Consider the following 23,589-nt stretch of genomic DNA (forward strand, 5'->3'; position numbering starts at 1 on the left):
TAATGACTGATGGAGCGACCAGGTTAGTAATGTCTGATGGAGCGACCAGGTTAGTAATGACTGATGAAGGGACCAGGTTAGTAATGACTGGTGGAGGGACCAGGTTAGTAATGACTGATGGAGGGACCAGGTTAGTAATGACTGATGGAGGGACCAGGTTAGTAATGACTGATGGAGGGACCAGGTTAGTAATGACTGATGGAGGGACCAGGTTAGTAATGACTGATGGAGCGACCAGGTTAGTAATGACTGATGGAGGGACCAGGTTAGTAATGACTGATGGAGCGACCAGGTTAGTAATGACTGGTGGAGGGACCAGGTTAGTAATGACTGATGGAGGGACCAGGTTAGTAATGACTGATGGAGGGACCAGGTTAGTAATGACTGATGGAGGGACCAGGTTAGTAATGACTGATGGAGGGACCAGGTTAGTAATGACTGATGGAGCGACCAGGTTAGTAATGACTGATGGAGGGACCAGGTTAGTAATGACTGATGGAGGGACCAGGTTAGTAATGACTGATGGAGGGACCAGGTTAGTAATGACTGATGGAGGGACCAGGTTAGTAATGACTGATGGAGGGACCAGGTTAGTAATGACTGATGGAGGTACCAGGTTAGTAATGACTGATGGAGGGACCAGGTTAGTAATGACTGATGGAGGGACCAGGTTAGTAATGACTGATGGAGGGACCAGGTTAGTAATGACTGATGGAGGGACCAGGTTAGTAATGACTGATGGAGCGACCAGGTTAGTAATGACTGATGGAGCGACCAGGTTAGTTATGACTGATGGAGGGACCAGGTTAGTAATGACTGATGGAGGGACCAGGTTAGTTATGACTGATAAAGCGACCAGGTTAGTAATGACTGATGAGGGAGCAGGTTAGTAATGACTGATGGAGGGACCAGGTTAGTAATGACTGATGGAGCGACCAGGTTAGTAATGACTGATGGAGGGACCAGGTTAGTAATGACTGATACATGATGATGGAGGGACCAGGTTAGTAATGACTGATGGAGGGACCAGGTTAGTAATGACTGATGGAGGGACCAGGTTAGTAATGACTGATGGAGGGACCAGGTTAGTTATGACTGATGGAGGGACCAGGTTAGTAATGACTGATGGAGCGACCAGGTTAGTAATGACTGATGGAGGGACCAGGTTAGTAATGACTGATGGAGGGACCAGGTTAGTAATGACTGATGGAGGGACCAGGTTAGTTATGACTGATGGAGCGACCAGGTTAGTAATGACTGATACAGGATGATGTAGGGACCAGGTTAGTAATGACTGATGGAGCGACCAGGTTAGTAATGACTGATAGAGGGACCAGGTTAGTAATGACTGATGGAGCGACCAGGTTAGTAATGACTGATGGAGGGACCATGTTAGTAATGACTGATGGAGCGACCAGGTTAGTAATGACTGATGGAGCGACCAGGTTAGTAATGACTGATGGAGGGACCAGGTTAGTAATGACTGATGGAGCGACCAGGTTAGTAATGACTGATGGAGGGACCAGGTTAGTAATGACTGATGGAGGGACCAGGTTAGTAATGACTGATGGAGGGACCAGGTTAGTAATGACTGATGGAGGGACCAGGTTAGTAATGACTGATGGAGCGACCAGGTTAGTAATGACTGATGGAGGGACCAGGTTAGTAATGACTGATGGAGCGACCAGGTTAGTAATGACTGATGGAGCGACCAGGTTAGTAATGTCTGATGGAGCGACCAGGTTAGTAATGACTGATGAAGGGACCAGGTTAGTAATGACTGGTGGAGGGACCAGGTTAGTAATGACTGATGGAGGGACCAGGTTAGTAATGACTGATGGAGGGACCAGGTTAGTAATGACTGATGGAGGGACCAGGTTAGTAATGACTGATGGAGGGACCAGGTTAGTAATGACTGATGGAGCGACCAGGTTAGTAATGACTGATGGAGGGACCAGGTTAGTAATGACTGATGGAGCGACCAGGTTAGTAATGACTGGTGGAGGGACCAGGTTAGTAATGACTGATGGAGGGACCAGGTTAGTAATGACTGATGGAGGGACCAGGTTAGTAATGACTGATGGAGGGACCAGGTTAGTAATGACTGATGGAGGGACCAGGTTAGTAATGACTGATGGAGCGACCAGGTTAGTAATGACTGATGGAGGGACCAGGTTAGTAATGACTGATGGAGGGACCAGGTTAGTAATGACTGATGGAGGGACCAGGTTAGTAATGACTGATGGAGGGACCAGGTTAGTAATGACTGATGGAGGGACCAGGTTAGTAATGACTGATGGAGGGACCAGGTTAGTAATGACTGATGGAGGGACCAGGTTAGTAATGACTGATGGAGGGACCAGGTTAGTAATGACTGATGGAGGGACCAGGTTAGTAATGACTGATGGAGGGACCAGGTTAGTAATGACTGATGGAGCGACCAGGTTAGTAATGACTGATGGAGCGACCAGGTTAGTTATGACTGATGGAGGGACCAGGTTAGTAATGACTGATGGAGGGACCAGGTTAGTTATGACTGATGGAGCGACCAGGTTAGTAATGACTGATGGAGGGAGCAGGTTAGTAATGACTGATGGAGGGACCAGGTTAGTAATGACTGATGGAGCGACCAGGTTAGTAATGACTGATGGAGGGACCAGGTTAGTAATGACTGATACATGATGATGGAGGGACCAGGTTAGTAATGACTGATGGAGGGACCATGTTAGTAATGACTGATGGAGCGACCAGGTTAGTAATGACTGATGGAGCGACCAGGTTAGTAATGACTGATGGAGGGACCAGGTTAGTAATGACTGATGGAGCGACCAGGTTAGTAATGACTGATGGAGGGACCAGGTTAGTAATGACTGATGGAGGGACCAGGTTAGTAATGACTGATGGAGGGACCAGGTTAGTAATGACTGATGGAGGGACCAGGTTAGTAATGACTGATGGAGCGACCAGGTTAGTAATGACTGATGGAGGGACCAGGTTAGTAATGACTGATGGAGCGACCAGGTTAGTAATGACTGATGGAGCGACCAGGTTAGTAATGTCTGATGGAGCGACCAGGTTAGTAATGACTGATGAAGGGACCAGGTTAGTAATGACTGGTGGAGGGACCAGGTTAGTAATGACTGATGGAGGGACCAGGTTAGTAATGACTGATGGAGGGACCAGGTTAGTAATGACTGATGGAGGGACCAGGTTAGTAATGACTGATGGAGGGACCAGGTTAGTAATGACTGATGGAGCGACCAGGTTAGTAATGACTGATGGAGGGACCAGGTTAGTAATGACTGATGGAGCGACCAGGTTAGTAATGACTGGTGGAGGGACCAGGTTAGTAATGACTGATGGAGGGACCAGGTTAGTAATGACTGATGGAGGGACCAGGTTAGTAATGACTGATGGAGGGACCAGGTTAGTAATGACTGATGGAGGGACCAGGTTAGTAATGACTGATGGAGCGACCAGGTTAGTAATGACTGATGGAGCGACCAGGTTAGTAATGACTGATGGAGGGACCAGGTTAGTAATGACTGATGGAGGGACCAGGTTAGTAATGACTGATGGAGGGACCAGGTTAGTAATGACTGATGGAGGGACCAGGTTAGTAATGACTGATGGAGGTACCAGGTTAGTAATGACTGATGGAGGGACCAGGTTAGTAATGACTGATGGAGGGACCAGGTTAGTAATGACTGATGGAGGGACCAGGTTAGTAATGACTGATGGAGGGACCAGGTTAGTAATGACTGATGGAGCGACCAGGTTAGTAATGACTGATGGAGCGACCAGGTTAGTTATGACTGATGGAGGGACCAGGTTAGTAATGACTGATGGAGGGACCAGGTTAGTTATGACTGATAAAGCGACCAGGTTAGTAATGACTGATGAGGGAGCAGGTTAGTAATGACTGATGGAGGGACCAGGTTAGTAATGACTGATGGAGCGACCAGGTTAGTAATGACTGATGGAGGGACCAGGTTAGTAATGACTGATACATGATGATGGAGGGACCAGGTTAGTAATGACTGATGGAGGGACCAGGTTAGTAATGACTGATGGAGGGACCAGGTTAGTAATGACTGATGGAGGGACCAGGTTAGTTATGACTGATGGAGGGACCAGGTTAGTAATGACTGATGGAGCGACCAGGTTAGTAATGACTGATGGAGGGACCAGGTTAGTAATGACTGATGGAGGGACCAGGTTAGTAATGACTGATGGAGGGACCAGGTTAGTTATGACTGATGGAGCGACCAGGTTAGTAATGACTGATACAGGATGATGTAGGGACCAGGTTAGTAATGACTGATGGAGCGACCAGGTTAGTAATGACTGATAGAGGGACCAGGTTAGTAATGACTGATGGAGCAACCAGGTTAGTAATGACTGATACAGGATGATGTAGGGACCAGGTTAGTAATGACTGATGGAGCGACCAGGTTAGTAATGACTGATGGAGGGACCAGGTTAGTAATGACTGATGGAGCGACCAGGTTAGTAATGACTGATGGAGGGACCAGGTTAGTAATGACTGATTGAGGGACCAGGTTAGTAATGACTGATGGAGCGATCAGGTTAGTAATGACTGATGGAGGGACCAGGTTAGTAATGACTGATGGAGGGACCAGGTTAGTAATGACTGATGGAGGGACCAGGTTAGTAATGACTGATGGAGCGACCAGGTTAGTAATGACTGATGGAGGGACCAGGTTAGTAATGACTGATGAAGGGACCAGGTTAGTAATGACTGATGGAGGGACCAGGTTAGTAATGACTGATGGAGCGACCAGGTTAGTAATGACTGATGGAGGGACCAGGTTAGTAATGACTGATGGAGGGACCAGGTTAGTAATGACTGATGGAGGGACCAGGTTAGTAATGACTGATGGAGCGACCAGGTTAGTAATGACTGATGGAGGGACCAGGTTAGTAATGACTGATGGAGGGACCAGGTTAGTACTGACTGATGGAGCGACCAGGTTAGTAATGACTGATACAGGATGATGGAGGGACCAGGTTAGTAATGTCTGATGGAGCGACCAGGTTAGTAATGACTGATGGAGGGACCAGGTTAGTAATGACTGATGGAGGGACCAGGTTAGTAATGACTGATGGAGGGACCAGGTTAGTAATGACTGATGGAGGGACCAGGTTAGTACTGACTGATGGAGCGACCAGGTTAGTAATGACTGATGGAGGGACCAAGTTAGTAATGACTGATGGAGCGACCAGGTTAGTAATGACTGATGGAGGGACCATGTTAGTAATGACTGATGGAGGGACCAGGTTAGTAATGACTGATGGAGGGACCAGATTAGTAATAACTGATGGAGCGACCAGGTTAGTAATGACTGATGGAGGGACCAGGTTAGTAATGACTGTTGGAGCGACCAGGTTAGTAATGACTGATGGAGGGACCAGGTTAGTAATGACTGATGGAGCGATCAGGTTAGTAATGACTGATGGAGGGACCAGGTTAGTAATGACTGTTGGAGCGACCAGGTTAGTAATGACTGATGGAGGGACCAGGTTAGTAATGACTGATGGAGGGACCAGGTTAGTAATGACTGTTGGAGCGACCAGGTTAGTAATGACTGATGGAGGGACCAGGTTAGTAATGACTGATGGAGCGATCAGGTTAGTAATGACTGATGGAGGGACCAGGTTAGTAATGACTGATGGAGGGACCAGGTTAGTAATGACTGATGAAGGGACCAGGTTAGTAATGACTGATGGAGGGACCAGGTTAGTAATGACTGATGGAGGGACCAGGTTAGTAATGACTGATGGAGGGACCAGGTTAGTAATGACTGATGAAGGGACCAGGTTAGTAATGACTGATACAGGATGATGGAGGGACCAGGTTAGTAATGACTGATGGAGGGACCAGGTTAGTAATGACTGATGGAGCGACCAGGTTAGTAATGACTGATGGAGCGACCAGGTTAGTAATGACTGATGGAGGGACCAGGTTAGTAATGACTGATGGAGCGACCAGGTTAGTAATGACTGATGGAGCGACCAGGTTAGTAATGACTGATGGAGGGACCAGGTTAGTACTGACTGATACAGGATGATGGAGGGACCAGGTTAGTAATGACTGATGGAGCGACCAGGTTAGTAATGACTGATGGAGGGACCAGGTTAGTAATGAATGATGGAGGGACCAGGTTAGTAATGACTGATGGAGCGACCAGGTTAGTAATGACTGATGGAGGGACCAGGTTAGTAATGACTGATGGAGGGACCAGGTTAGTAATGACTGATGGAGCGACCAGGTTAGTAATGACTGATACAGGATGATGGAGGGACCAGGTTAGTAATGACTGATGGAGCGACCAGGTTAGTAATTACTGATGGAGGGACCAGGTTAGTAATGACTGATGGAGGGACCAGGTTAGTAATGACTGATGGAGCGACCAGGTTAGTAATGACTGATACAGGATGATGGAGGGACCAGGTTAGTAATGACTGATGGAGCGACCAGGTTAGTAATTACTGATGGAGGGACCAGGTTAGTAATGACTGATGGAGGGACCAGGTTAGTAATGACTGATGGAGGGACCAGGTTAGTAATGACTGATGGAGCGACCAGGTTAGTAATGACTGATGGAGCGACCAGGTTAGTAATGACTGATGGAGGGACCAGGTTAGTAATGACTGATGGAGTGACCAGGTTAGTAATGACTGATGGAGGGACCAGGTTAGTAATGACTGATGGAGGGACCAGGTTAGTAATGACTGATGGAGCGACCAGGTTAGTAATGACTGATGGAGCGACCAGGTTAGTAATGACTGATGGAGGGACCAGGTTAGTAATGACTGATGGAGGGACCAGGTTAGTAATGACTGATGGAGCGACCAGGTTAGTAATGACTGATGGAGGGACCAGGTTAGTAATGACTGATGGAGCGACCAGGTTAGTAATGTCTGATGGAGCGATCAGGTTAGTAATGACTGATGGAGGGACCAGGTTAGTAATGACTGATGGAGCGACCAGGTTAGTAATGACTGATGGAGGGACCAGGTTAGTAATGACTGATGGAGGGACCAGGTTAGTAATGACTGATGAAGGGACCAGGTTAGTACTGACTGATGGAGCGACCAGGTTAGTAATGACTGATGGAGCGACCAGGTTAGTAATGACTGATGGAGCGACCAGGTTAGTAATGACTGATGGAGGGACCAGGTTAGTAATGACTGATGGAGGGACCAGGTTAGTAATGACTGATGGAGCGACCAGGTTAGTAATTACTGATGGAGGGACCAGGTTAGTAATGACTGATGGAGGGACCAGGTTAGTAATGACTGATGGAGGGACCAGGTTAGTAATGACTGATGGAGCGACCAGGTTAGTAATGACTGATGGAGCGACCAGGTTAGTAATGACTGATGGAGGGACCAGGTTAGTAATGACTGATGGAGTGACCAGGTTAGTAATGACTGATGGAGGGACCAGGTTAGTAATGACTGATGGAGGGACCAGGTTAGTAATGACTGATGGAACGACCAGGTTAGTAATGACTGATGGAGCGACCAGGTTAGTAATGACTGATGGAGGGACCAGGTTAGTAATGACTGATGGAGGGACCAGGTTAGTAATGACTGATGGAGCGACCAGGTTAGTAATGACTGATGGAGGGACCAGGTTAGTAATGACTGATGGAGCGACCAGGTTAGTAATGTCTGATGGAGCGATCAGGTTAGTAATGACTGATGGAGGGACCAGGTTAGTAATGACTGATGGAGCGACCAGGTTAGTAATGACTGATGGAGGGACCAGGTTAGTAATGACTGATGGAGGGACCAGGTTAGTAATGACTGATGAAGGGACCAGGTTAGTACTGACTGATGGAGCGACCAGGTTAGTAATGACTGATGGAGCGACCAGGTTAGTAATGACTGATGGAGCGACCAGGTTAGTAATGACTGATGGAGGGACCAGGTTAGTAATGACTGATGGAGGGACCAGGTTAGTAATGACTGATGGAGCGACCAGGTTAGTAATGACTGATACAGGATGATGGAGGGACCAGGTTAGTAATGACTGATGGAGGGACCAGGTTAGTAATGACTGATGGAGGGACCAGGTTAGTAATGACTGGTGGAGGGACCAGGTTAGTAATGACTGATGGAGGGACCAGGTTAGTAATGACTGATGGAGGGACCAGGTTAGTAATGACTGGTGGAGGGACCAGGTTAGTAATGACTGATGGAGCGACCAGGTTAGTAATGACTGATGGAGCGACCAGGTTAGTACTGACTGATGGAGGGACCAGGTTAGTAATGACTGATGGAGGGACCAGGTTAGTAATGACTGATGGAGGGACCAGGTTAGTAATGACTGATAGAGGGACCAGGTTAGTAATGACTGATGGAGGGACCAGGTTAGTAATGACTGATGGAGCGACCAGGTTAGTAATGACTGATGGAGCGACCAGGTTAGTAATGTCTGATGGAGCGACCAGGTTAGTAATGACTGATGGAGGGACCAGGTTAGTAATGACTGATGGAGGGACCAGGTTAGTAATGACTGATGGAGGGACCAGGTTAGTAATGACTGATGGAGGGACCAGGTTAGTAATGACTGATGGAGGGACCAGGTTAGTAATGACTGATGGAGGGACCAGGTTAGTAATGACTGATGGAGGGACCAGGTTAGTAATGACTGATGGAGGGACCAGGTTAGTAATGACTGATGGAGGGACCAGGTTAGTAATGACTGATGGAGGGACCAGGTTAGTAATGACTGATGGAGGGACCAGGTTAGTAATGACTGATGGAGGGACCAGGTTAGTAATGACTGATGGAGCGACCAGGTTAGTAATGACTGATGGAGGGACCAGGTTTGTAATGACTGATGGAGGGACCAGGTTAGTAATGACTGATGGAGGGACCAGGTTAGTACTGACTGATGGAGCGACCAGGTTAGTAATGACTGATGGAGGGACCAGGTTAGTAATGACTGATGGAGCGACCAGGTTAGTAATGACTGATGGAGGGACCATGTTAGTAATGACTGATGGAGGGACCAGGTTAGTAATGACTGATGGAGGGACCAGATTAGTAATAACTGATGGAGCGACCAGGTTAGTAATGACTGATGGAGGGACCAGGTTAGTAATGACTGTTGGAGCGACCAGGTTAGTAATGACTGATGGAGGGACCAGGTTAGTAATGACTGATGGAGCGATCAGGTTAGTAATGACTGATGGAGGGACCAGGTTAGTAATGACTGTTGGAGCGACCAGGTTAGTAATGACTGATGGAGGGACCAGGTTAGTAATGACTGATGGAGGGACCAGGTTAGTAATGACTGTTGGAGCGACCAGGTTAGTAATGACTGATGGAGGGACCAGGTTAGTAATGACTGATGGAGCGATCAGGTTAGTAATGACTGATGGAGGGACCAGGTTAGTAATGACTGATGGAGGGACCAGGTTAGTAATGACTGATGAAGGGACCAGGTTAGTAATGACTGATGGAGGGACCAGGTTAGTAATGACTGATGGAGGGACCAGGTTAGTAATGACTGATGGAGGGACCAGGTTAGTAATGACTGATGAAGGGACCAGGTTAGTAATGACTGATACAGGATGATGGAGGGACCAGGTTAGTAATGACTGATGGAGGGACCAGGTTAGTAATGACTGATGGAGCGACCAGGTTAGTAATGACTGATGGAGCGACCAGGTTAGTAATGACTGATGGAGGGACCAGGTTAGTAATGACTGATGGAGCGACCAGGTTAGTAATGACTGATGGAGCGACCAGGTTAGTAATGACTGATGGAGGGACCAGGTTAGTACTGACTGATACAGGATGATGGAGGGACCAGGTTAGTAATGACTGATGGAGCGACCAGGTTAGTAATGACTGATGGAGGGACCAGGTTAGTAATGAATGATGGAGGGACCAGGTTAGTAATGACTGATGGAGCGACCAGGTTAGTAATGACTGATGGAGGGACCAGGTTAGTAATGACTGATGGAGGGACCAGGTTAGTAATGACTGATGGAGCGACCAGGTTAGTAATTACTGATGGACGGACCAGGTTAGTAATGACTGATGGAGGGACCAGGTTAGTAATGACTGATGGAGGGACCAGGTTAGTAATGACTGATGGAGCGACCAGGTTAGTAATGACTGATGGAGCGACCAGGTTAGTAATGACTGATGGAGGTACCAGGTTAGTAATGACTGATGGAGCGACCAGGTTAGTAATGACTGATGGAGGGACCAGGTTAGTAATGACTGATGGAGGGACCAGGTTAGTAATGACTGATGGAGCGACCAGGTTAGTAATGACTGATGGAGGGACCAGGTTAGTAATGACTGATGGAGGGACCAGGTTAGTAATGACTGATGGAGGGACCAGGTTAGTAATGACTGATGGAGCGACCAGGTTAGTAATGACTGATGGAGGGACCAGGTTAGTAATGACTGATGGAGCGACCAGGTTAGTAATGTCTGATGGAGCGATCAGGTTAGTAATGACTGATGGAGGGACCAGGTTAGTAATGACTGATGGAGCGACCAGGTTAGTAATGACTGATAGAGGGACCAGGTTAGTAATGACTGATGGAGGGACCAGGTTAGTAATGACTGATGGAGCGACCAGGTTAGTAATGACTGATGGAGGGACCAGGTTAGTCATGACTGATGGAGGGACCAGGTTAGTAATGACTGGTGGAGGGACCAGGTTAGTAATGACTGATGGAGGGACCAGGCTACCTCTCCTCAGCCCCTCTCCGCCTCTCCTCAGCCCCTCTGCGCCTCTCCTCAGCCTCTCTCTGCCTCTCCTCAGCCCCTCTCCGCCTCTCCTCAGCCCCCCTCTGCCTCTCCTCAGCCTCTCTCCGCCTCTCCTCAGCCTCTCTCCACCTCTCCTCAGCCCCTCTCCGCCTCTCCTCAGTGTCTCTCTGCCTCTCCTCAGCCCCTCTCTGCCTCTCCTCAGCCTCTCTCCACCTCTCCTCAGCCCCTCTCCGCCTCTCCTCAGCCTCTCTCCACCTCTCCTCAGCCCCTCTCCGCCTCTCCTCAGCCTCTCTCTGCCTCTCCTCAGCCCCTCTCTGCCTCTCCTCAGCCCCTCTCCTCCTGTCCTCAGCCCCTCTCCTCCTGTCCTCAGCCCCTCTCCGCCTCTCCTCAGCCTCTCTCTGCCTCTCCTCAGCCCCTCTCTACCTCTCCTCAGCCCCCCAGGTTAGTAATGACTGATGGAGGGACCAGGCTACCTCTCCTCAGCCCCTCTCCGCCTCTCCTCAGCCCCTCTCCGCCTCTCCTCAGCCTCTCTCTGCCACTCCTCAGCCCCTCTCTGCCTCTCCTCAGCCCCTCTCTGCCTCTCCTCAGCCCCTCTCTGCCTCTCCTCAGCCTCTCTCCGCCTCTCCTCAGCCCTCAGCCTCTCTCCACCTCTCCTCAGCCCCTCTCCACCTCTCCTCAGCCCCTCTCCGCCTCTCCTCAGCCCCTCTCCGCCTCTCCTCAGCCTCTCTCTGCCTCTCCTCAGCCCCTCTCTACCTCTCCTCAGCCCCCCAGGTTAGTAATGACTGATGGAGGGACCAGGCTACCTCTCCTCAGCCCCTCTCCGCCTCTCCTCAGCCCCTCTCCATCTCTCCTCAGCCTCTCTCTGCCACTCCTCAGCCCCTCTCTGCCTCTCCTCAGCCCCTCTCTGCCTCTCCTCAGCCCCTCTCTGCCTCTCCTCAGCCTCTCTCCGCCTCTCCTCAGCCCTCAGCCTCTCTCCACCTCTCCTCAGCCCCTCTCCACCTCTCCTCAGCCCCTCTCCGCCTCTCCTCAGCCCCTCTCCGCCTCTCCTCAGCCTCTCTCTGCCTCTCCTCAGCCCCTCTCTGCCTCTCCTCAGCCCCTCTCTGCCTCTCCTCAGCCCCTCTCTGCCTCTCCTCAGCCTCTCTCCGCCTCTCCTCAGCCTCTCTCCACCTCTCCTCAGCCCCTCTCCGCCTCTCCTCAGTGTCTCTCTGCCTCTCCTCAGCCCCTCTCTGCCTCTCCTCAGCCCCTCTCCGCCTCTCCTCAGCCTCTCTCCACCTCTCCTCAGCCCCTCTCCGCCTCTCCTCAGCCTCTCTCTGCCTCTCCTCAGCCCCTCTCTGCCTCTCCTCAGCCCCTCTCTGCCTCTCCTCAGCCCCTCTCCTCAGCCTCTCCTCAGCCCCTCTCTACCTCTCCTCAGTCCCTCTCCGCCTCTCCTCAGCCTTTCTCCACCTCTCCTCAGCCCCTCTCCTCCTGTCCTCAGCCCCTCTCCTCCTGTCCTCAGCCCCTCTCCTCCTGTCCTCAGCCCCTCTCCGCCTCTCTTAACCGTTAGGCTACCTTACCTCATGTCTGTCATGTCTCCAGTTACGCAAGGAGATAATCACCCTCCACATATTTAGTAATTTGTTGAAGTGCCAGGCAGTTGTTGCTGCAACACAGCGGCGTGTCTGGGGGATCATGTCTGAGCTGGGGGGTCATGTCTGAGCTGGGGGGTCATGTCTGAGCTGGGGGATCATGTCTGAGCTGGGGGGGTCATGTCTGAGCTGGGGGGTCATGTCTGAGCTGGGGGGTCATGTCTGAGCTGGGGGATCATGTCTGAGCTGGGGGGTCATGTCTGAGCTGGGGGGTCATGTCTGAGCTGGGGGGTCATGTCTGAGCTGGGGGATCATGTCTGAGCTGGGGGGTCATGTCTGAGCTGGGGGGTCATGTCTGAGCTGGGGGGTCATGTCTGAGCTGGGGGATCATGTCTGAGCTGGGGGGGTCATGTCTGAGCTGGGGGGTCATGTCTGAGCTGGGGGGGTCATGTCTGAGCTGGGGGGGTCATGTCTGAGCTGGGGGGGTCATGTCTGAGCTGGGGGGTCATGTCTGAGCTGGGGGGTCACGTCTGAGCTGGGGGGTCACGTCTGAGCTGGGGGATCACGTCTGAGCTGGGGGATCATGTCTGAGCTGGGGGGTCATGTCTGAGCTGGGGGGTCATGTCTGAGCTGGGGGGGTCATGTCTGAGCTGGGGGGTCATGTCTGACCTGGGGGGTCATGTCTGAGCTGGGGGGTCATGTCTGAGCTGGGGGGTCATGTCTGAGCTGGGGGACGCTGTGCAGTCAGATCGGGATGACGAGCGGTGATTGGAGTGACGTTGGATGATGTCTCTCAGCTATTGTTTTCCTCCCATTTTAAATGACTATCGAAAACCAATTAAATTAATAACAGATGTTATTTTTTAGATGTCCTTTAAGAATCAATTTGATAATTGTGGTATTGGGGTAATGGATTCTGTTGATTATCCTATAGGATAATGTCATTGATGTCTTGTCATATATAATATACTCGGGACCTTGCCGATCAATACCTTTTGAAATGTGGTTCAATAATCATTCAACGTGATACAGCTGCCGAGCGTTACAATGTCTTGAGACATTTATAGAAACGTGTCGAGTCATTTTATCTTCGATTTGACTCCACTTAATGTATACAAGGCATTGTTATATGGCACCCTATTTCCCTACGTAGTGCACTACTTTTGACCAGGGGCCATAGGGCTCTATAGGGATTAAGGGTGCCATTTGAGACGCACTCAGTAAGTCCTGTTGTCCACCACAGCATGTGACGGGGAAACGACCGTTTTGAGAGATAGATAGTGCTGTTTATGAAACGCTAAGAGATTCATTACAGCCTTTATACTGCCAGTCACACGGAGCAATTACTACAGGTCTGGAGTCAGCTAACACTTTATACTGCCAGTCACACGGAGCAATTACTACAGGTCTGGAGTCAGCTAACACTTTATACTGCCAGTCACACGGAGCAATTACTACAGGTCTGGAGTCAGCTAACACTTTATACTGCCAGACACACTGAGCAATTACTACAGGTCTGGAATCAGCTAATACTTTATACTGCCAGTCACACGGAGCAATTACTACAGGTCTGGAGTCAGCTAACACTTTATACTGCCAGTCACACTGAACAATTACTACAGGTCTGGAATCAGCTGACACTTTATACTGCCAGTCACACGGAGCAATTACTACAGGTCTGGAGTCAGCTAACACTTTATACTGCCAGTCACACGGAGCAATTACTACAGGTCTGGAGTCAGCTAATACTTTATACTGCCAGTCACACGGAGCAATTACTACAGGTCTGGAGTCAGCTAACACTTTATACTGCCGGTCACACGGAGCAATTACTACAGGTCTGGAGTCAGCTAACACTTTATACTGCCAGTCACACGGAGCAATTACTACAGGTCTGGAGTCAGCTAACACTTTATACTGCCGGTCACACTGAGATCCATCCTGTTGGTTGGGTCATGTGATCACATATCAATACTACATCCTGTTGGTTGGGTCATGTGATCACATATCAATACTACATCCTGTTGGTTGGGTCATGTGACCACATATCAATACTACATCCTGTTGGTTGGGTCATGTGATCACATATCAATACTACATCCTGTTGGTTGGGTCATGTGATCACATATTAATACTACATCCTGTTGGTTGGGTCATGTGACCACATATCAATACTACATCCTGTTGGTTGGGTCATGTGACCACATATCAATACTACATCCTGTTGGTTGGATCATGTGACCACATATTAATACTACATCCTGTTGGTTGGGTCATGTGACCACATATCTATATTACATCCTGTTGGCTGGGTCATGTGACCACATATCAATATTACATCCTGTTGGTTGGGTCATGTGACCACATATCAATACTACATCCTGTTGGCTGGGTCATGTGACCACATATCAATACTACATCCTGTTGGCTGGGTCATGTGACCACATATCAATACTACATCCTGTTGGCTGGGTCATGTGCTCGTCCAGATGATGTGTACTCTGCTCTTGTCCTCTTTAATACAGTGTTTCTAACACACGTGTCTGTGTTGAATGTTTGTCCCTCTTCATAGGGAGCTGCACACACTGTTACCATGGTAATCATACTGTACTGTACCACTGTAGTAGACGCGCTGTTACCATGGTAATCATACTGTACTGTACCGCTGTAGTAGACACGCTGTTACCATGGTAATCATACTGTACTCTACCACTGTAGTAGACACACTGTTACCATGGTAATCATACTGTACTGTACCACTGTAGTATACACACTGTTACCATGGTAATCATACTGTACTGTACCACTGTAGTAGGCACACTGTTACCATGTTAATCATACTATACTGTACCACTGTAGTATACACACTGTTACCATGGTAATCATACTATACTGTACCACTGTAGTATACACACTGTTACCATGGTAATCATACTGTACTGTACCACTGTAGTAGACACACTGTTACCATGGTAACCATGCTGTACTGTCTCAGTGGGTTGAGGGTTGTTTACCTCTGTTTGTGTTGAATTAACTCTCCTTTCCATTTATTTCATGCTGATACAGAAATTCATGATGAAGGTAAGTTCAATTAACGTCTGCTGCTCCCCCTTCTGCCACTGTGTGTCTGAGGTCCTAGCTCCTTCTGCCACTGTGTCTGAGGTCCTAGCTCCTTCTGCCACTGTGTGTCTGAGGTCCTGGCTCCTATCACTGTGTGTCTGAGGTCCTGGCTCCTTCTGCCACTGTGTGTCTGAGGTCCTAGCTCCTTCTGCCACTGTGTGTCTGAGGTCCTGGCTCCTTCTGCCACTGTGTGTCTGAGGTCCTAGCTCCTTCTGCCACTGTGTGTCTGAGGTCCTGGCTCCTTCTGCCACTGTGTGTCTGAGGTCATGGCTCCTTCTGCCACTGTGTGTCTGAGGTCCTAGCTCCGTCTGCCACTGTGTGTCTGAGGTCCTAGCTCCTTCTGCCACTGTGTGTCTGAGGTCCTAGCTCCTTCTGCCACTGTGTGTCTGAGGTCCTAGCTCCTTCTGCCACTGTGTGTCTGAGGTCCTGGCTCCTTCTGCCACTGTGTGTCTGAGGTCCTGGCTCCTTCTCCCACTGTGTGTCTGAGGTCCTGGAGGAGCTCCTAGCTCCTTCTCCCACTGTGTGTCTGAGGTCCTGGAGGAGCTCCTAGCTCCTCATCTCCAAAACCCTATTATCCCAGCAGTATCTCCCTAATCACACACAGCTGTACCTGACACCACACACACACAGCTGTACCTGACACCACACACACACAGCTGTACCTGACACCACACACACACAGCTGTACCTGACACCACACACACACAGCTGTACCTGACACCACACACACACACAGCTGTACCTGACACCACACACACACACAGCTGTACCTGACACCACACACACACAGCTCTACCTGACACCACACACACAGCTGTACCTGACACCACACACACACACAGCTGTACCTGACACCACACACAGCTGTACCTGACACCACACACACACAGCTGTACCTGACACCACACGCACACAGCTGTACCTGACACCACACACACACAGCTGTACCTGACACCACACACACACTTTCCCACCTTCCCCGGGTCTCATGGACAGTCAGCTGTGTGGTTGGATGGATGGAAGCACAGGAGCAGCTTGTGTCTGACTAACCAGGCTAGGGGAAACACCTGTGTGTGTGTGTGTGTGTGTGTGTGTGTGTGTGTGTGTGTGTGTGTGTGTGTGTGTGTGTGTGTGTGTGTGTGTGTGTGTGTGTGTGTGTGTGTGTGTGTGTGTGTGTGTGTGTGTGTGTGTGTGTGTGTGTGTGTGTCTGACTAACCAGGCTAGGGGAAACACCTGTGTGTGTGTGTGTGTGTGTCTGACTAACCAGGCTAGGGGAAACACCTGTGTGTGTGTGTGTGTGTGTGTGTGTGTGTGTGTGTGTGTGTGTGTGTGTGTGTGTGTGTGTGTGTGTGTGTGTGTGTGTGTGTGTGTGCGCGTCCGTGGGCGGGGTGAGCAGGTGTGCGTGTTTGTGTGAATGTGGCTGTGTCAGACTAACTAGGCTAGGAGAGAGGAGCTGTTAGATGAAGACATGCTAGCCTAGCCAGGGTACTGTATAGGGCTTTTTGACCAAGAAGATTTGTGATTGAGTGCTGCATCAGATGATCTCTCCTCCACAAACACCTGACCTCAACCCAATTAAGATGTTTTGGGATGAGTTGGACCTCAGCGTGAAGGAAAATGTAGTTAACAAGTGCTCAGCAAATGGGAACTCTTTCAAGAATGTTGGAAAAGCATTCCACATGAAGCTGGTTGAGAGAACGCCAAGAGTGTGCAAAGCTGTCAAGGAAAAGGGTGGCTACTTTGAAGAATCTGAAATATAAAATCTATTTTGATTTGTTTAACACTTTTTTGGTTACTACATGATTCCGTATGTGTTATGGCATAGTGGCTTCACTATTATTCTACAATGTAGAAAATAGTATAAATAAATAAAAACCCTGGAATGAGAATGTGTGTCCAAACTTTTGACTGGTACTGTACATATACAGAGCCTTCGGAAACTATTCTGACCCCTTGACTTGTTTCTACAGTTTATATTACAGCCTTGTTCTAAAATGGATTAAATTGCTTTTTTCCCCTCTTCTCATCAATCTACACACAATAGCCCATAATGACATCACAATACCCCATAATGACATCACAATACCCCATAATGACATCACAATACCCGATAATGACATCACAATACCCCATAATGACATCACAATACCCCATAATGACATCACAATACCCCATAATGACATCACAATACCCCATAATGACAAAGCAAAAACAGGTTTCTAGAAATGTTTGCTAATTTGTTAAAAATAAAAACTGAAATATCACATTTACATAAGTATTCAGACCCTTTACTCAGTACTTTGTTGAATCACCTTTGTCAGCGATTACAGAATTGAGTCTTCTTGGGTATGACGCTACAAGCTTGGCACACCTGTATTTTGGGAATTTTTCCCATTCTTCTCTGCAGATCCTCTCAAGCTCTGTCAGGTTGGATGGGGAGTTTTGCTGCAGAGCTATTTTCAGGTCTCTCCAGAGATATTCGATCGGGTTTGTCCAGTCTCTGGCTGGGCCACTCAAGGACATTCAGGGACTTGTCTCGAAGCCACTCCTGTGTTGTCTTGGCTGTGTGTTTAGGGTCGTTGTCCTGTTGGAAGGTGAGCCTTCACCCCAGTCTGAGGTCCTGAGTGCTCTGGAGCAGGTATTACATCAAGGATTTGGCTGTACTTTGCTCCGTTCATCTCTGCCTCGATCCTGACTAGTCTCCCAGTCCCTGCCGCCGAAAAACATCCCCACAGCATGATGCTGCCACAATGTTTCACCGTTGGGATGGTTTCCTCCAGACGTGACGCTTCGCATTCAGACCAAAGAGTTCAATCTTGGTTTCATCAGACCAGAGAATCTTGTTTCTCATGGTCTGAGAGTTTTTAGGTGCCTTTTGTCAAGCTCCAAGCAGGCTGTCATGTGCCTTTTACTGAGGAGTGGCTTCCGTCTGGCCACTCTATCATAAAGGCCTGATTGGTGGAATGATACAGAGATGGTTGTCCTTCTGGAAGGTTCTCCCATCTCCACAGAGGAACTCTGGTGCTCCTTCAGAGTGCCCATCAGGTTCTTGGTCACATCACTGACCATGGCCCTTCGCCCCCGATTTTTCAGTTTAGCCAGCGGCCAGCTCGATGCGGAGTCTTGGTGGTTCCAAACTTCTTACATTTAAGAATAATGGAGGCCATTGTGTTCTTGGGGACCTTCAATGCTGCAGAAATGTTTTGGTACCCTTCCCCAGATCTGTGCCTCGACACAATCCTGTCTCGGAGCATTCACTGTCAACTGTCAACTTATATAGACTGTTGTGTGCCTTTCTAAATCATGTCCAATCAATTGAATTGACCACAGGTGGAATCCAATCAAGTTGTAAAACATTATAAAGGATAATCAATGGAAACAGGGTGCACCTGAGCTCAATTTCGAGTGTCATAGCAAAGGGTCTGAATACTTACGTAAATAAGGTATTTCTGTTTTTTATACATTTGCAAACATTTCTAAAAACTTGTTTTCGCTTTGCCATTATAGGGTATTGTGTGTAAATTGCTGAGGGAAAACAAATATTTAATCCATTTTTGAATAAGGCTGTAACATAAATACATGTGGAAGAAGTCAAGGGGTCTGAATACTTTCCAAAGGCACTGTTGGTAGGGGGAAAGTGACAAGGCAACAGGATCGATAATAAACAGTAGCAGCAGCGTATGTGATGAGTCAATAATAGTTATTTTAGCTATTTGGTTAACTATTTAAGCAGTCTTGTGACTTTTTGGGTAGAAGCTGTTTCAGCCTCCTGAGGGGGAAGAGGCGTTGTCGTGCCCTCGTCACGACTGTGTCGGTGTGTTTGGACCATGATAGGTCCTTAGCAATGTGGACAGAGGAACTTGAAGCTCTCGACCCGCTTCACTACAACCCCGTCGATGTGAATGAGGGCGTGTTCGGCCCTCTGTTTTTTGTAGACCGCGATCATCTCCTTTGTCTTGCTGACATTAAGGGAGTGGTTGTTGTCGTGGCACCACACTGCCAGGTCTCTTACCTCCTCCCTATAGACTGTCTCATCGCCGGTGGTGATCAGGTCACCATCATCGTGTCGTCGGCAAACTTGATGATGGTGTTGGAGTCGTGCGTGGCCACTCAGTCGTGGGTGAACAGGGAGTACAGGAGGGGACTAAGCACGCACCCCTGAGGGACCCCTGTGTTGAGAGTCAGCGTAGCGGATGTGTTGTTGCCTACCCTTACCACATGGTGGCAGCCCGTCAGGAAGTCCAGGATCCAGTGGAAGAGGGAGGTGTTTCAGTCCCAGAATCCTTAGCTTAGTGATGAGCTTGGAGGGCACTATATTGTGTTAAACGCTGAGATGTAGTCTATGAATGCTGAGCTGTAGTGTGGAGAGCAATAGATATTGCGCCATCTGTGGATCTGTTTTGGCGGTATGCGTGTTGGAGTGGGTCCAGGGTGTCTGGGATGATGGTGTTGATGTGAGACCAGCCTTTTCAAAACACTTCATGGCTACAGTCATATAGACAGGTTACCTTGGCATACCTGGGCACAGGGACTATGGTGGTCTGCTTGAAACATGATGGTATTACAGACTGGGTCAGGGAGAGGTTGAACATGTCAGTGAAGACACTTGCCAGCTGGTCAGCACATGCTCTGAGTATGCGTCCTGGTAATCTGTCTGGTTCTGCAGCCTTGTGAATATCAACCTGTTTAAAGGTCTTACTCACATCGGCTATGGAGTGCATGATCACACAGTTGTACAGAACAGCTGGTGCTCTTACGCATGGTTCAGTGTTGCTTGCCTTGAAGCAAGCATAGACGGCATTTAGCTCATCTAGTAGGCTCGTCTCACTGGGCAACTCTCGGCTGGCTTTCCCTTTGTAATTCCTGATAGTTTGCAAGCTCTGACGAGTGTCAGAGCTGGTGTAGTATGATTCGATCTTAGTCCTGTATAGTAACAGTATTGTACGTGTTACTGGTTAAACTAGTTCCTGAATGTTTCTCTTGTCTCTCTGTCTCTGTCCTGTAGACGGCCCAGGGAGGGGGCCACCGCACCTTACTGTACGGACACGCTGTTCTGCTACGACACTCCTACAGCGGCATGGTGAGTCCCTCTGCAGTGTGTCTGGAGACCCAAATACAGGAAATAACATGTACTTGAATCAGTGTCACAATCCTCCATTCCAGGTTTGTGCTCTGTGATGTCAGTCAGTTGTGGTTGTCATCATCTTTGTTGTGGTTGTCATCATCTTTTTTGTGGTTGTCATCATCTTTGTTGTGGTTGTCATCATCTTTGTTGTGGTTGTCATCATCTTTGTTGTGGTTGTCATCATCTTTGTTGTGGTTGTCATCATCTTTGTTGTGGTTGTCATCATCTTTGTTGTGGTTGTCATCATCTTTGTTGTGGTTGTCATCATCTTTGTTGTATTCTTGTCTGTATTTTCTAGTGATACACGAGTTGCTGAGCCAGTCAGACAAGGCAATACGAGACTGGTTTCTACCAAGTTGTGTCAGGTTGTGTTGAAGAATAATTGGGTTGTTTTGTTTCTCTGTCTAGTACCTCTGTTGCCTAGGTACCTCCCGATCGTCAACCGACAAACTGGCGTTTGATGTTGGACTGCAGGAAGACACAACAGGTAGGTCTCTTTCCCTTCCTGGTGTAGCGGCTAACCTAGCATCCAGTCCACCCAACAGTCATAGTGTACTGTAGCTAGTACAGTCAGATGAGACAACAGTCATAGTGTAGCTAGTACAGTCAGATGAGACAACAGTCATAGTATAGCTAGTACAGCCAGATGAGACAACAGTCATAGTATAGCTAGTACAGTCAGATGAGACAACAGTCATAGTGTAGCTAGTACAGTCAGATGAGACAACATCCATAGTGTAGCTAGTACAGTCAGATGAGACAACAGTCATATTATAGCTAGTACAGTCAGATGAGACAACAGCCATAGTGTAGCTAGTACAGTCAGATGAGACAACAGCCATATTATAGCTAGTACAGTCAGATGAGACTATAGTCATAGTATAGCTAGTACAGTCAGATGAGACAACAGCCATAGTGTAGCTAGTACAGTCAGATGAGACAACAGTCATAGTATAGCTAGTACAGTCAGATGAGACAACAGCCATAGTATAGCTAGTACAGTCAGATGAAACACCAGTCATAGTATAGCTAGTACAGTCAGATGAGACAACAGCCATAGTATAGCTAGTACAGTCAGATGAGACAACAGTCATAGTATAGCTAGTACAGTCAGATGAGACAACAGCCATAGTATAGCTAGTACAGTCAGATGAAACAACAGTCATATTATAGCTAGTACAGTCAGATGAGACAACAGTCATAGTGTAGCTAGTACAGTCAGATGAGACAACAGTCATAGTATAGCTAGTACAGTCAGATGAAACAACAGCCATAGTATAGCTAGTACAGTCAGATGAGACAACATTTATAGTATACTGTAGCTAGTACAGTCAGATGAGACAACAGCCATAGTATACTGTAGCTAGTACAGTCAGATGAGACAACAGTCATAGTATAGCTAGTACAGTCAGATGAGACAACAGTCATAGTATACTGTAGCTAGTACAGTCAGATGAGACAACAGTCATAGTGTAGCTAGTACAGTCAGATGAGACAACAGTCATAGTATAGCTAGTACAGTCAGATGAGACAACAGTCATAGTATAGCTAGTACAATCAGATGAGACAACAGTCATAGTATAGCTAGTACAGTCAGATGAGACAACAGTCATAGTGTAGCTAGTACAGTCAGATGAGACAACAGTCATAGTATAGCTATTACAATCAGATGAGACAACAGTCATATTATAGCTAGTACAGTCAGATGAGACAACAGTCATAGTATAGCTAGTACAGTCAGAGGAGACAACAGTCATAGTGTAGCTAGTACAGTCAGATGAGACAACAGTCAGATGAGACAACAGTCATAGTATAGCTAGTACAGTCAGATGAGACATCAGTCATAGTGTAGCTAGTACAGTCAGATGAGACAACAGCCATAGTATAGCTAGTACAGTCAGATGAGGCAACAGTCATAGTATAGCTAGTACAGTCAGATGAGACATCAGTCATAGTATAGCTAGTACAGTCAGATGAGACATCAGTCATAGTGTAGCTAGTACAGTCAGATGAGACAACAGTCATAGTGTAGCTAGTACAGTCAGATGAGACAACAGTCATAGTATAGCTAGTACAGTCAGATGAGACAACAGTCATAGTATAGCTAGTACAGTCAGAGGTCAGAGGTCAGAGAAGGTTACTGTCACGTCACCATAGTCTCAGCCATATCCTCCTGTCTTATCTCTAACAGGAGAAGCCTGTTGGTGGACTATCCACCCTGCCTCCAAGCAGAGGTCAGAGGTCAGAGAAGGTTACTGTCACGTCACCATAGTCTCAGCCATATCCTCCTGTCTTATCTCTAACAGGAGAAGCCTGTTGGTGGACTATCCACCCTGCCTCCAAGCAGAGGTCAGAGGGAGAGAAAGTCCGAGTCGGGGATGACCTCATCCTAGTTAGCGTGTCATCAGAACGATACCTGGTGAGTCTCTGATGCCCTTTTCACACTTTCATACTGACACCAACCAAACGGTGTTGCCTTGGAGATTTCATTTTTGTTTTGTACTTTTAGCAACTATGGCAGATCATGCTAGCTCAGTTCACCTTGGTTTGTCTCAGTTCAATCCGGCTAGTGTGAAAAGCCCTTGACTTGGTTTCCAGTTCAGTGAACCAATAATCAGAGGTAACATGGATCAGGTGTGACCTTTATTGAATATTGAATATTTGTCATCTGGATTAGATTAGAATTAGATTCTCCTTGTCAGTTCCATTTGGAACCAGAACTCAACAACCCCAAAACAGGAGCAAAAATCAACTGTCTGGTACACAGGTCCAGTCCAACAGTACATTTCTCTAAATGTAATACACAGGTCCAGTCCAACAGTACATTTCTCTAAATGTAATACACAGGTCCACTCCAACAGTACATTTCTCTAAATGTAATACACAGGTCCACTCCAACAGTACATTTCTCTAAATGTAATACACAGGTCCAGTCCAACAGTACATTTCTCTAAATGTAATACACAGGTCCAGTCCAACAGTACATTTCTCTAAATGTAATACACAGGTCCA

The 23,589-nt window shown here is 48.0% G+C and overlaps 1 protein-coding gene across 1 annotated transcript in view; it reads left to right on the top strand.

The window, feature by feature from the left end:
• LOC129842278 (ryanodine receptor 2-like) overlaps nt 1–23,583 on the top strand; it is a 153,746-nt gene extending 130,163 nt beyond the window's left edge. Inside the window, exons 4-7 of the mRNA XM_055910763.1 lie at nt 15,399–15,413; nt 20,458–20,532; nt 20,986–21,064; nt 22,884–23,583. Of these exons, the coding sequence (XP_055766738.1) occupies nt 15,399–15,413; nt 20,458–20,532; nt 20,986–21,064; nt 22,884–23,008 (294 nt within the window). The 3' untranslated portion in view covers nt 23,009–23,583. The remainder of the gene's footprint in view (nt 1–15,398; nt 15,414–20,457; nt 20,533–20,985; nt 21,065–22,883) is intronic.
• The last annotated feature ends 6 nt before the right edge of the window (nt 23,584–23,589 follow it).

This window comes from Salvelinus fontinalis, unplaced genomic scaffold, assembly GCF_029448725.1.
Source record: "Salvelinus fontinalis isolate EN_2023a unplaced genomic scaffold, ASM2944872v1 scaffold_0028, whole genome shotgun sequence".
In the NCBI taxonomy this organism is placed as follows: domain Eukaryota; kingdom Metazoa; phylum Chordata; class Actinopteri; order Salmoniformes; family Salmonidae; genus Salvelinus; species Salvelinus fontinalis.